General features: G+C 37.5%; 1 protein-coding gene across 1 annotated transcript; it reads right to left on the bottom strand.

Annotated features, from left to right (window-relative positions):
* Nucleotides 1–72: 72 nt before the first annotated feature.
* On the bottom strand, nucleotides 73–12,889 carry LOC109079150 (probable RNA-binding protein 18). The gene is made up of 6 exons (XM_042764793.1): nucleotides 12,728–12,889; nucleotides 11,314–11,427; nucleotides 5,413–5,539; nucleotides 4,783–4,863; nucleotides 1,396–1,484; nucleotides 73–1,194 (listed from the first exon to the last, which is right to left on the bottom strand). Exons 2-6 carry the CDS (start codon nucleotides 11,418–11,420, stop codon nucleotides 1,032–1,034), a joined length of 567 nt encoding a protein of 188 aa, XP_042620727.1. The 5' UTR covers nucleotides 11,421–11,427; nucleotides 12,728–12,889; the 3' UTR covers nucleotides 73–1,031.
* Nucleotides 12,890–12,891: the final 2 nt, after the last annotated feature.

The raw sequence follows: 12,891 nt of genomic DNA on the forward strand, positions 1-12,891 counted from the left end.
ACGGCACAGCGGACCTTTCTGTCATTTAAATACACAAACATGTCCATTTCAAATAAAAGCACAAGAATCCAGTTTGGACACCTCACAGGAGGACCGTTTCATTTAATTTTGAACACGACATGAGCAAAATCTATCAAAATACCTGGATATTTACACTTGATCAAAACTGTTCATGACATCAGCTGCCCTGATGCCCCCTCTCCAGATCATATTATAAAAGCCCTTTTCACTTAAGACTTAAAAAGGCAAGATATTAATAGTTAAATAAACAATGCATAATATTGTGCTTCCTTTACACATACAACAGTGTAACAAAGAATTGGAAATTCTGAGTAGTATGTAGATTTAGGATCATAAGAGTCACAACACAACAACACTTTCGAAAGCAGTATATTGGGCAGTTTACAAGTGAATAAAAATCCATGTGTTATATATATAGACAAAGGATATATAGAAAGGTATGTAAATTGCGATTTTGAAAAGGTGCAGAACTCTAAAAAAGACAGTTCAGCCAAAAATGAAATCTCTGTCCTGATTTAAGTACCTTCATGTTTTTCTGAAGCCGTACTCTTGTTTCTTCTGTGGTGCACAAAAGGAGATATTTTAGGGTTCAAACAACATTGGACCTCACTGACTTGACAAAAAACAACAACAACAACAACAACAACAGACATTTATCAGAATATCCTCTGAGGGCGAGTAAATGAGGAAAGATCTGTCATTCTTTGACTGAACTATCCCTTTAAAACCTGAAGAACTGAAATTACTTGGGTAACAGCAACAATTGGAAAAAGGAAACACTAAATTCACTAGAATTTTGTGGTTAGATTTTGCTTACATCAGCTTTCTTTCACAGTAAAAAGACTCCTCCGCTGGCTGAGAAACAGAACAGCACTACCAATCGAAGGTCTTGGACACTTTCTTCTCATAATACATTATAGTCTCACACTGGCCAAGAGACAAGAGCAGCTTATCTTCGCACATCTCACAGTCCGCTCAGTGCAGAGACACTTGGCCAGTTGTTGGAGAGGTCATCTTCTGAATTTGCGGAACTGCTTGTGGTAGGGTTGGGACCGTTTGTCTCTCTTTTCAGGGGGTTTGTTGTAGATGTACGCAGATGGGCCGCAATAGTCATCTGGGTTTTCTTCCATCATCTGCAGCTTGGCTTCGATGGCACGGATCTTTGCATTAACACTTTAAACAGTAGAGGAAAGGGAATCAAGAGAAAAGAAAAGAGCATTAACCTTCTTATTCAGCCCAAATGGGTCACTTTCATCAATGGAAAGTGAATGGTTGAGAACGAAAACAAAAACAGAAAGGAAAGTGAACAGGAGAAATTCGAAACATTGAAGAAAACGAAAGGCAACAGAGTTTTCGAGTGGTAATGTCCCAAACCTCAATGTGGTTGGCAGCTCATCTGCTTCACTGGATGAAGGCTCCAAACTGGCAGGCAGATTTTTGTCCCCTCTGAAGGGTTCAAACTTCTGAAAGACAGCAAACACACACAAGGATGGATACAAGACAGTTTCTGAGACAACATGCACTGAGAGGTTGTTTAACTTTGGGCCTTTAGTAACTTAAATTCATTTGGTTGCATTAGAGACAAGAAAAAAAAACAAGAGTTGGCTGCTTATTAGTCATATGCTCCCATGGAACAGTGTGGGAAAAGTTGGACTATGCAACGTCATAAACATTCATTCCACTCAAAAACGTCCATCCAACAACCCTTGCGACCATAAGGATGATGATTGCTCATGGGAATCTGTGGGGAATAAAAACAAAGAGAGATTAGATGAGAGACTAGAAAATGCTTTACTACTGGTGAAGACACTTTTTTTTTTTTTTTTTTTCTAGAACTATATGTCACCACCTATTGTAACAAACAACTTGACATTGCAAGAAAATATTTCTCCAACCCTTGGATTCTATACTGTATCGAAATGCAATTAAAAGACAATATAAAGTTGCTTTCACAATGCATTTAACTTCCATAACGTTTGTGTTTATTCACAACATTTATTGAGTTAAACTGAATATTAGAATATAAGAGTGTGGGCTGGGACTTTTATCTGCTGGGATCGATTTTGTTTGAATAATAAAGAGTTTGCCAATGTTCAGAAGTGCTTGCTGTTCCAAGTAAACTTTGGTATGTAACTACTGCACATTAATTGTTCATTATGAGCGGTGCTATTGCTTTTCGAAAAAATCAGACCTGGAGGATGATAAAACAGGGAAAAAAAAAAAAAAAAAACCTTACATTGAATGACATCTAGGGACCAAAATATAATAGATAAAGTGACATTCTCCTTTGAAATCAGGAAAATAATTTCACAACCCCATTATACATCCATATTACGAAAAAAGAACACATAATTCATTCATTAAGCTTATAAAAATATTAAATTATTAAATATAAAAAAAAATAAACAGGAGTCCACAGTTTGCATTTGCAGATGAATGTTTTACTGAAAAAATAAACTGTATTTTACTGTACTTTATGTCAGAATTATATTTTCTCAGATAATCTTTTTTTAATATTTTTTTTTATTGATAACATTTTGTTCAGTTGTAACTTTTTGTTAAATAATGAAAGGAATGAACATGCATGATTGATTTGCCAGCAAGGCAAACATACTATTACATACTATTAAACATACATTCATACTATTAAGAATTAAAATGTACAGAAAAAAAAAAAAAATCTAAAAATAAATGAATAAAGTATTTTCATCCGATTTGATTCATCCGATATTTGGACATTAACACAATTGCTTCATTATGATTTTTTTTCTTCTTTTTTAAAAAGTAAAAATTTAGTTTACTTAGTATTTTGTTTAGTTACGTAAAAAGGATCAACTTTGTTTTCTTCTTTTGTAAAATCACATCTTTTTAAATAAAGAAAACCATAAAGCAATGTTCTAACAGCCTGTTTCTGATCCTTTACATTAGGTTACAATCATTTAACTTTTGTTTATTTTCCTTTAGATAGTTACACTCCACCCAAACAACTATGTATAAAGAGGAAGCCATTTTTTTAAATACACCACATTGATCAGACAGCTTCACTGAACCAGAGGCCTTCAAAGGGCAGGCTGATATAAACACAGCGCTGAAGAGTGCACTGATACCTGCACACGACCTTTAGTCAGTGAGATGCCCAGACGATTCGAACACATTCACCAGCCTCACAATGAGCACAGTGTTGGGTGGAGGACCTGGAACCAGACCTGTCTGCTGCTACTTGATGTCAACAACACTGCACTGTTGACCTTGACCCCCGCCTGGTGTCCCGCTCCCCTCAGACAGGGAGGGGCAGAGGGGGTGCGCAGGAGGGGCGCGATTCTCAACCATACAGGATTTCCTCACTCTCAGCGTCAGCTGCCTATTGTTAAGGAGCCGGGCAGCTTCAGGAGCCCCTCGCTTTAGCTCTACTATATGTGTGATCCATGATCTTTATGTTCTGTTTTGTCGTAGCGGCACCCAGATATTCCATGGAACAACAATAGAAGCATTTATTAATGTCCATGTCTGTGTTTTCAGGTTGCTGCTTTGTGGTTGCTTAGGTGCTCTGAGTGTTGCTAGGATGTTTTGAGTGGTTACTGGGTGGGCTTGATGGCCCAAGTCAAAACAGCCCACCCTCAAGTCTACATGGGACCATTCATACTTTTCTAGATGCTTTTTAAAAGGCCAGTTCTATGCATACCTCTTTAAACTCACCATGTGTAGTATTTATAAACTACCGTTCAAAAATGTGGGGTCAGTAAGGGTTTAAACGCTTTCATTTAGAAATGTTACATTAAATTGATCAAAAATTACATTTGTAATGTTACAAAAGCTTTCTATTTCAAATAAATTCAGCTCTTTTGAACTTTCTATGCACCAAATTTAAAAAAATTATCACAAAAATATTAAGCAGCAAAACCAGATTTCAACACTGATAATAATAATAAATGTTTCTTGAGCAGCAAATCAGAATATTAGAATGATTTCTGAAGGATCATGTGACACTGAAGACTAGAGAAATGATGCAGAAAATTCATCTTTAAATCGTGGGGGAAAATTACATTTTAAATATATTACTGTAGATAACAGTTATTCTAAATCAAAATAATATTTCACAATATTAACTTTTACTGTATTTATTTATTTTTTACAATGCAATCTTGATAAGCATAAGAGACATTTAAATGGGAGTGTATATTTGTGATCTAACAATTTCTATATTGTGAGAAAAATACTAGTAGGATTAAAGAACAGAATCAAGAAGTTGTCTTTTTTTTATTTAAAAATTAAGCTCAGATATTTTTATTTAATTATCAAATTATTTCAAGTTAAGCAAATATTATATAAAATAAATGTTAATTTTATTTGAGCAATATTGTGTGTTATTTACTATTTTTTAATTAAATTGGGTGATATATCTATAAGCTTTATATCAGCCAACCTGCTCTCAAAGTTATCAGTATTAGCCATTAAAATGTCACACAACAAAAAATGAAGACCCACATGAAATTCAGTCTGAACAAGGTCCATGATATTCTGGTCTCTAGAAATGGCCTTCCTTCAATATAAGTTGGATTTTGAATTTTGTCCTGTTTTATGATCTTTCAGGTGAAAGACTGATCGCTTAATAAAATAATTATTTGCACTCCTCCAAAAACTGAGCAAAATGAGTTACATGGGATTGGAGATTTTAACAGACCACTAACCTATAGCATGAGTGATAGTTATAGTGATGATTGCCTTAGCAAAGACCACAACTTACGCGACACCCACCTTTACCTGAGCATGAGCCCAACGCACCACTAACTTCTTAGAAAGTGCCAGTTTTCCATTCAGACACTGAATAGCCCGTTCAGCCTCCTGTGATGGACAGAAAACACTGATGATCACAAATGTTATGCTTTTATGATTATCATAATCATGCATGCTTCGCTGACACTATCAGGATTACAAGAGTGAATTATTTCATGTCTATTTTTGAAATCCTCCAATAGTCTTGTTCAAAGATTGTCTCTGAAGTGTCTGGATCCTGAACCTTTGTGTGTGTGTGTGTGTGTGTGTGTGTGTGTGTGTGTGTGTGTGTGTTTGTTTGTTTGCTACTTTCTAGTTTCTGGCTGTTGCTGGAAGCATGGCGTAATGATAGGGAACAATAATGGCTGATGATGGATCACTAGTTTTCCCAAGCTCTCACAAAGGGCGTGAATGAGATCTGTAAACACACATTTCCCCTTCAACAACACCCTTGGGACTGCCTCATATTACACTCAAGAGAGCCAACAGCTCCTTATCTGCATCAGCTGTCTGGGTGCCTCTTAAAGACTTGCATATCATTACTGCATCAAAACTGAGACTTCCTTCGGTCGTTTGAGTTGTTAATTCTCAGATGTTGTTAAGAAGAATGGACAGAACCTCTTTGGTGTGGAAGTTGACAAAGCAGTATCCTCTTGGCTGGCCCTCCAGAGGACCTGACTTGTGGAACAGGAAGTCAAACTGCTTCACTTGGCCAAACTTCTCCAGGAGCTTCACTAGGTGGTACCTGCAGGAACACAGAGTGGTTTTATTTTAAGTCTATTTGCAACATACTCCCAAGATATAGGGGTTCAGCACTCATAATGACATAACCAAGGGCACTAGAATTATGAGCGATTGTAATCGTGATGCTTCCTTTAACAAATGACTAATAATTGTACTGATCAAGAATAAAACAATGAGTTATTAAAGCCACAAAGGAATAATGCATGTCATGGTATCATAATTCTTTGTTAGCAAGCCTTGATCAGAATGACAGGTCTCTTTACACCTTTTTAGCTGCTGTAAATCTCTTCTTCACACAATACAAAGGATACAGCAGGGGGACAATGAGGACATAAAAAAGCGGAAGACTGAATTCCCTCAAGAGTTTAATTTAAGACAAACTATTATGACAAGTACAGCTTCTATAACCTGCTGTCATGGAAGACATGAGTCCCTTATTATTGGCAAAACAGCACTGATTATTCCGTTACTTAGTGAAACACGTCTATATAATGAAGTTCAATGGGGTCCAGTGTCATTTTGGACTCCACTAACTTCCACTGTATAGACCAAAACAGCTCAAACATTCTTCAAAATATCTTCTTTTGTGTTCTTCGGAAGAAAGAAAGGCCAGATTCAAATTCACAATGCCCACATGATCACCATGGTCCTATGTGTTGGAGCCTGTCAACATGCAATGGCATTTGCAACTTATTTGACTGAAAGTGGGATGTGACTTCATCGAGATTTGAACTGATTGTAAAAAGTGGGTGTTGCATATAAGAACAGCCGGCTTGATGTGGTCTCTATATGAATAAACGTTGGGGAAAAAATAGAGGGTTTAAAGACATCAGCCAAAAATGATAGAAAAGCAACTGGTCAATTCTTTAATACAGCTAAGTGTATAGGCAGAGAGCTCCCGTAAAACAAGAATCACACTGAACCTGTGCTATTCAAACAAAGAGAGCTTCGTACAAATAGGCTTCTTCAAACAACCATATCCAGAGCATTCAAGAGCAGTCTAGCATGCAGTCCGTGCATAAAAGAGAATGTTTGCAAGTATCCTTGCTTCTGCATGTTCATCTGTACGTCATCCGAAACCGTTAACATTTAATGTGACTTAACGCTGCATGAACACAACTGTATTTGCACCTAAAGTTTTTTCAGTATGTTGGCAAAACAACATCTGACGAAAGCAACGTCAAGGTTCAATGACATGACGCTCATTTTTTTGTCCAGATCTATGATTTTATCAAAAACACAGTAAAAGTGCAATTTCTACAACCAATTACTTGAAAAACAAGAGGTAATAATTAAAAAAATAAAATAAAATAATAATAATTACGTACAACAGCTCTGCTATTACAATGAAGAAGAAAAGCCTCATTATAAGAATGAAACTCTTGAAAAGAAAACATTTTTAAAAAACTTATGTCATGTGGTGCAACCAGTGTGCAGAAACACGAAGGGGAAAAACAGGACATGGTATCAACCTCATGACAGTGTGTCAAGGTCAGTAAGTCTTTATCTCAAGTATATGAAGCAACTTGTCGCTAGTGTTGGCATCATCTCAGTGATTCACCTTGACGTACGATGATGAATGAGGCATCACATGGGCATCCCTGAAACCAAATTCTAAAGACTTGAGTAATGCAGCTCAGGAAGGCATTCAATTTCCTTCAGCTGGGAAAAGGCTGGGAAAGCTACAGAACTGAGTTTCGAGAATGTGCTCAAGACATGCTCGAGATAAACAACAATACATTTGTGAAACGTCTTGCTATATTGTTGTTCTTCCAGCATGACAGCCGGAGTGGTCTGGGAGTTGCCTCCTGCACAGAGACAAGGAGATGCCGGGGATTTCTTTGTTTTGGATGGTTGAGGTTATTTTTATTCCTGGAAAGGTAGGAACACAGATAGAACTGGGGGTCCTGGCTTTGGTATTAATGTTTTCCCCTCCTCTCCCAGGAGCTTTTCTCTAATAGTACTTCGCACTTTCCCAGCCACCACCCTCTCAGGCTCGGGTCACAGGATCTTCCTGACTTGCCACAGATTGAAGAATTGACAGTGGTCCTGATTCAAAAGGACAACCTGTAGATTTTTCTCAGGCCACAATGCACACCCCCAGAGGGCCATAAAATGTGCAGTTGGGAGGAGAAAGAAGGGGTCCGTCCAAGGAGCTTGGAGTATTTTGTGAAAGAGTTCATGTGAGCCAAGCATGTCATCTGTTTGGGCCAAAGAAGTCGGAGTGCTGCCCACCCACCTGCAGCGTCTCCCGTTTCAGTATCGCTTTGCAGCATACAGACCCGAAGACCTTGAGAAACATTTAGCAGCACAGAATCAAGAAAACAGCACGGATATCAGGTCAAGGCGCGATTCCATCAGACACGTGTCTATTTTAGATGACTGGAGGGTGTGGTCTAAGGCCAGTGCTGTTTTCCTCCTCGGCCGTCCCATCGGATAGGCCTCCCGTTCCCTTCTTCCCGCATAACGGACAATGCAAAGCAGGCCTCCAAATGCACAAACAACCTGCAGCACATGGTAGATCCATCACCGGCCCTAAATAGGCCCCAGCGGAGCATGGACAGGTCAATATGTCAGCCAGTTATTACGACAGCAGCTCCTGCTTTGTGTGAACAGCCGCGTCCACCACAGGTCTCAACTGTGGGAAACCAAACCTGAAATAAAGTTTGTATGTTTGTGCATGTGTGATGGGGTGGAGCTCTGAAAATCATTAGATGGAAAATGTCAAGAAATGTTGTCATCACTGTCCTCAACATGGGTTGGTCGAACTTTAGCACCTGGCATCTGAATGTCACTAAAGCTGCAGGATTAGTGAAGGTGGATCTGACAGATGCCAGAGTGTTTGAGAACTTGTGAAACACCTGTGAGGTGGTCCTTTTTAGGCTGTGTCCCATTATACTTCCTAATTCCATAAGCTGTATATCTGTACATCGGAAATTGGTGATATTGGGACAGAGATGACTAAGTCTGTGGTGGTGAAACAACTTTTCAGTTTTAGATAGATTTGGACAATGGGACAGGTCTAGAAATGGCTGACTCCTTGGGAAGTGTACTTACCTCATTAGCGGATTGAGACACACCCTGGATAGAGCATCGACACTGGGCTGATTGGACAGGTGGAAAGTGCAATTTCAGTAATGTGACTTTCATGGTGCCCAAGCACTGACTATACCACTAATCAGTGTCATACATTTAAACCACATTTCAATGGAAAAGAAATGAGAGGAATTAAGCAACTGTGTCCAGAAACTGTAATTTTTCCATCTAGCTACAGCTTGTGATTAATGTAACGATGATGGTGAAACTTACAGTCAGTAAGGTAGATGGATTAGCACTCAGGAGAGACTGTTTACAGTGAAAGATCAGAATGATTTTCTTTTTGTCTGACTGAAATTTGTTAGTGACAATTTGCAGAACTGTAAATATGTACTTCACAGACTTTTCCAACCCTGTGATGTGTTGAGATTAATCATATTGAATAAATGAGGCTGTTTGTGAAGTGATGGAGTGTCTGACAAGAAAAAGTGGTTTTTCTATAAAGTACCGTTACATCAGAATCTAAGCATGAAGGCTCACAGTGGATTTTTCCTAGATTTTAATTTCCAAAATGTTACTTTACCTTGCTAATTTATTGCAAACTGACAGATGAAAATTGATTGTTAATGCACAAAGGCCAGGAAAATAACATGAGAATAACATTAGACAGACAAATGAAGTGTTCGTACTGAGTTTTTGCTTTCAATCCCAAAATCTACTTGGTAAACTCACGAAAACTGTCAAGAAATGTCATATTTCACACAAATACTTTACATTAAAAAATGAAGGTTGTATTTAGGACCACTAAATTATTTTTTCATCGTGACATTATTTTTATTATAATTATGCACCCTCCTGTGCAATATTAGGTTACTATAAAGCCAAAAAACATTTTTTACTACTGTAATACAAATAAAAAATGACATATGATTTAAATAATAAAAAAAACTATAAATATAAAAAATAATTATAATTTATAGTAGTATTTGTTGCATTAAATTGTAATGAAAATAATGTCCCAGTGCAAAATAATAAATAAATATAAATGATCTTTATTTATTTAATAAAAAAATACAGCCTTTTTTCTTTTGATTTTTGGGTAAAATATAATAGACATTTTAGCGCAAGATTCACCTTATTATGAGATCTGCCATATTAAGCTATGTGGACATTTCTGACTACTTTATTCACACCTGAATTTAGCACTGACCCCTAGTTGTCACCAAATAATTCAAAAGCCAAAATATCGACTGATATTTGGCCGATATTTTAAAATTATCGGCAACAGTAATTTTGATCTGTTTGGCCGATAATTGTCAGAAGTAGCTTTTTAGACAGTGACAGGACTTTTAATTTTGACAGTGCTAATAACAGCAGCACCTGTACACAGATATGAGTGTAATCTTTAAACTCTTGATTTCAAACTTTGCTGAGTTATATCCAGTTTGCTGATATTTCATATGTCAAAGTTTACTGTATATAAAATTAGCTTTACCTGTTTTTTATTTGAGAAAATAGGATTTCCAGTGCACATAAACTTAACAGAGGTTGGTTACAGCGTTTACGTCCTTTTTATTCCATGTTTAATAATTTTGTAAAAAACAAAAGAAAATAAAAATTAATAATATCAAATAAGTTCAAATTATTTTTTTCATATTGATTAATTTCAGATAATTATTTTAAATTTAATTTAATTGCAGCAATTGTTATGCATTGCATGTAAAATTATATAGTGCAAAACCATACTGCATGTTATTTAAATTATACAGTGTAATATAGGCTTTACATCAGGCATTGGTCACCCTGCTCTCTAAGATCTCTAAGGTCACCAAAAAATAAATAAATAAATAAGTTCATTTCAGTTGATTACTACTGACCACTTGTTTTTGGATGACCAACGTAGCATATTAATAGGCGTAAACAAGATCAAAATGCCTAAGCGTTGTAAAAAGTCATTGCCACCAATTCTTCAAAGTTTTTACCTCATCTCCATGGTTTCTTCATAAATCTCTCTGGTGATCTGTCCACAGCTGCTACAGTGCAGTACCTAAAGTACCTTTTCACCTCCCCACTCAATTACTGCTCTCAATTATCCACTTACTTGGAAACCCCAGGAAAAAGTTGCCTTTGGGTGAACGCTGACCTCACATAGCAGGACTCCACCACTGTGTGTGTGTGTGTTTGTGCGTGTGTGTGTGTGTGTGTGTGTGTGTGTGTGTGTGTGTGTGTGTGTGTGTGTGAGAGATCTGCAGGACGCTGAAGTGGAACTCGCTACTACAAACACTCCCAGCATGTGAACTAATTAATCTTCCCAATCACCAGCCTGTGGGCACCACGGCTGTTTTCATTCAAGCAGGTTACTTAAAGAAAAACAGAGGAGAAAGGGAAGGAAACGCCTGTCTAGACGCCAGCCCGGGCAAGCCGTACATTTTCCAGGGGCGCTCCAGCAACGTGTGCTATTTCTCTGGCGCTTCCCTTCTGTGTCACCCAGCCACCCCCTCTCCACCTTGAGCAGCCGCTACAGGTTCACTAAGTAAACACGCCAGGTGAATGAGAAATGATGGCAGCCCCTCAGCAAAACAGGTCTCCACGGCCGAGTGGCTCTCTTTAACACGCCTTGTCGTCATCTGCTCATTCTCCAGCACAAAGACACACTTGGCTAATCAATCACCCGGGCAGCTCCGCAGGTCTGCCTGGGAGGCAGCGCAGGGCTGGCTCACTGCATGGGCAAACACTCACTCTGTGATTTTGGGGTCAATGTTGCCGATCCAGAGCCGATGACCGTCCTGTGCCGAGCCACCTGACAGGATGGAGGCATTCTCCACAGTCTCTGCAGCAGACTGCATTAGGCTCCTGAGAAAAGACAGAGAAAGTTTCAATGACATTCGCATAAGTATGTGCCACAGGAATATATATATATATATATGTAACTTTCTTCTATCTATCTATCTATCTATCTATCTATCTATCTATCTGTCTGTCTGTCTGTCTCTGTCTATCTATCTATCTATCTGTCTGTCTGTCTGTCTGTCTATCTGTCTGTCTATCTGTCTGTCTATCTGACTATCTAACCAACCAACTATCTATCTATCTATCTATCTATCTATCTATCTATCTATCTATCTGTCTGTCTGTCTGTCTGTCTATCTATCTGTCTATCTATCTATCTATCTGACTGTCTAACCAACCAACTATCTATCTATCTATCTGTCTGTCTGTCTGTCTGTCTATCTATCTGTCTGTCTATCTATCTATCTATCTGACTGTCTAACCAACCAACTATCTATCTATCTATCTATCTATCTATCTATCTATCTATCTATCTATCTGTCTGTCTGTCTATCTATCTGTCTATCTATCCAACCAACTATCTATCTATCTATCTATCTATCTATCTATCTGTCTGTCTGTCTGTCTATCTATCTGTCTGTCTATCTATCTATCTATCTGACTGTCTAACCAACCAACTATCTATCTATCTATCTATCTGTCTGTCTGTCTATCTATCTATCTATGTGTATTTGTCTGACTGTATCTAACTATATATCTATCTGAATTTATCTCTCTCTCTCTGTCAATTAATCAATCTATTTATTTCTATTTTAACGTCATATCAGCAACAATGGCTGTATTCATGGCAACAATAACAATCTCATTTCAATACATCATTTACAATGATATAACATTTCCTTAAGAAACAATCATTATACAAAAACATACAAGAAACAACAACAGTATTGCTAAAAATCATATACAATCAAACAGATCGTATTTACATAACTGATCTGACTGGCAGCCATAAAAGCTCTAATCTCAACATTTCTTCTCAAACGGTTTAAGTATAAGACATTCTGTTATAAGAGTGTGATACACGCAGAACGGTTTTATTTTAGGACCCTTAGTGTGAAAAGAATCATTAATATTACGTTAAATGCAGTATGAAGACGATAATAACATCAACGATATTTTACAAATTATGTAGTTCATAAACAAGCACATTTAGTACGCAAACATGTCATATTATAGAAAAACTGTAACTGATAAATAACATAAACCTAGCCGAGAAATAATTCATTTTAAATATGTGAATGGTTGTTGTGCTAACAGCTAGCAAGCAATGTTAACAGATTACACGGATTAGCAGAGCACTCACCCTCCTCTCTTGTTCCTGTCCTCTTCTCTTTAAACCTAAGCTAAAGATACTGTGTGTAAAAATTTGATGGCAATGCCTCAAATCCTAAAATACATCGCGTATATCTGCCACACGAACGTGTCAGACAAAACAATTGAGTGAAGCCCGTTAGCTTAGCATTCCTG

The sequence above is a fragment of the Cyprinus carpio genome, chromosome A10 (genome assembly GCF_018340385.1).
Source record: "Cyprinus carpio isolate SPL01 chromosome A10, ASM1834038v1, whole genome shotgun sequence".
Classification (NCBI taxonomy): Eukaryota; Metazoa; Chordata; class Actinopteri; order Cypriniformes; family Cyprinidae; genus Cyprinus; species Cyprinus carpio.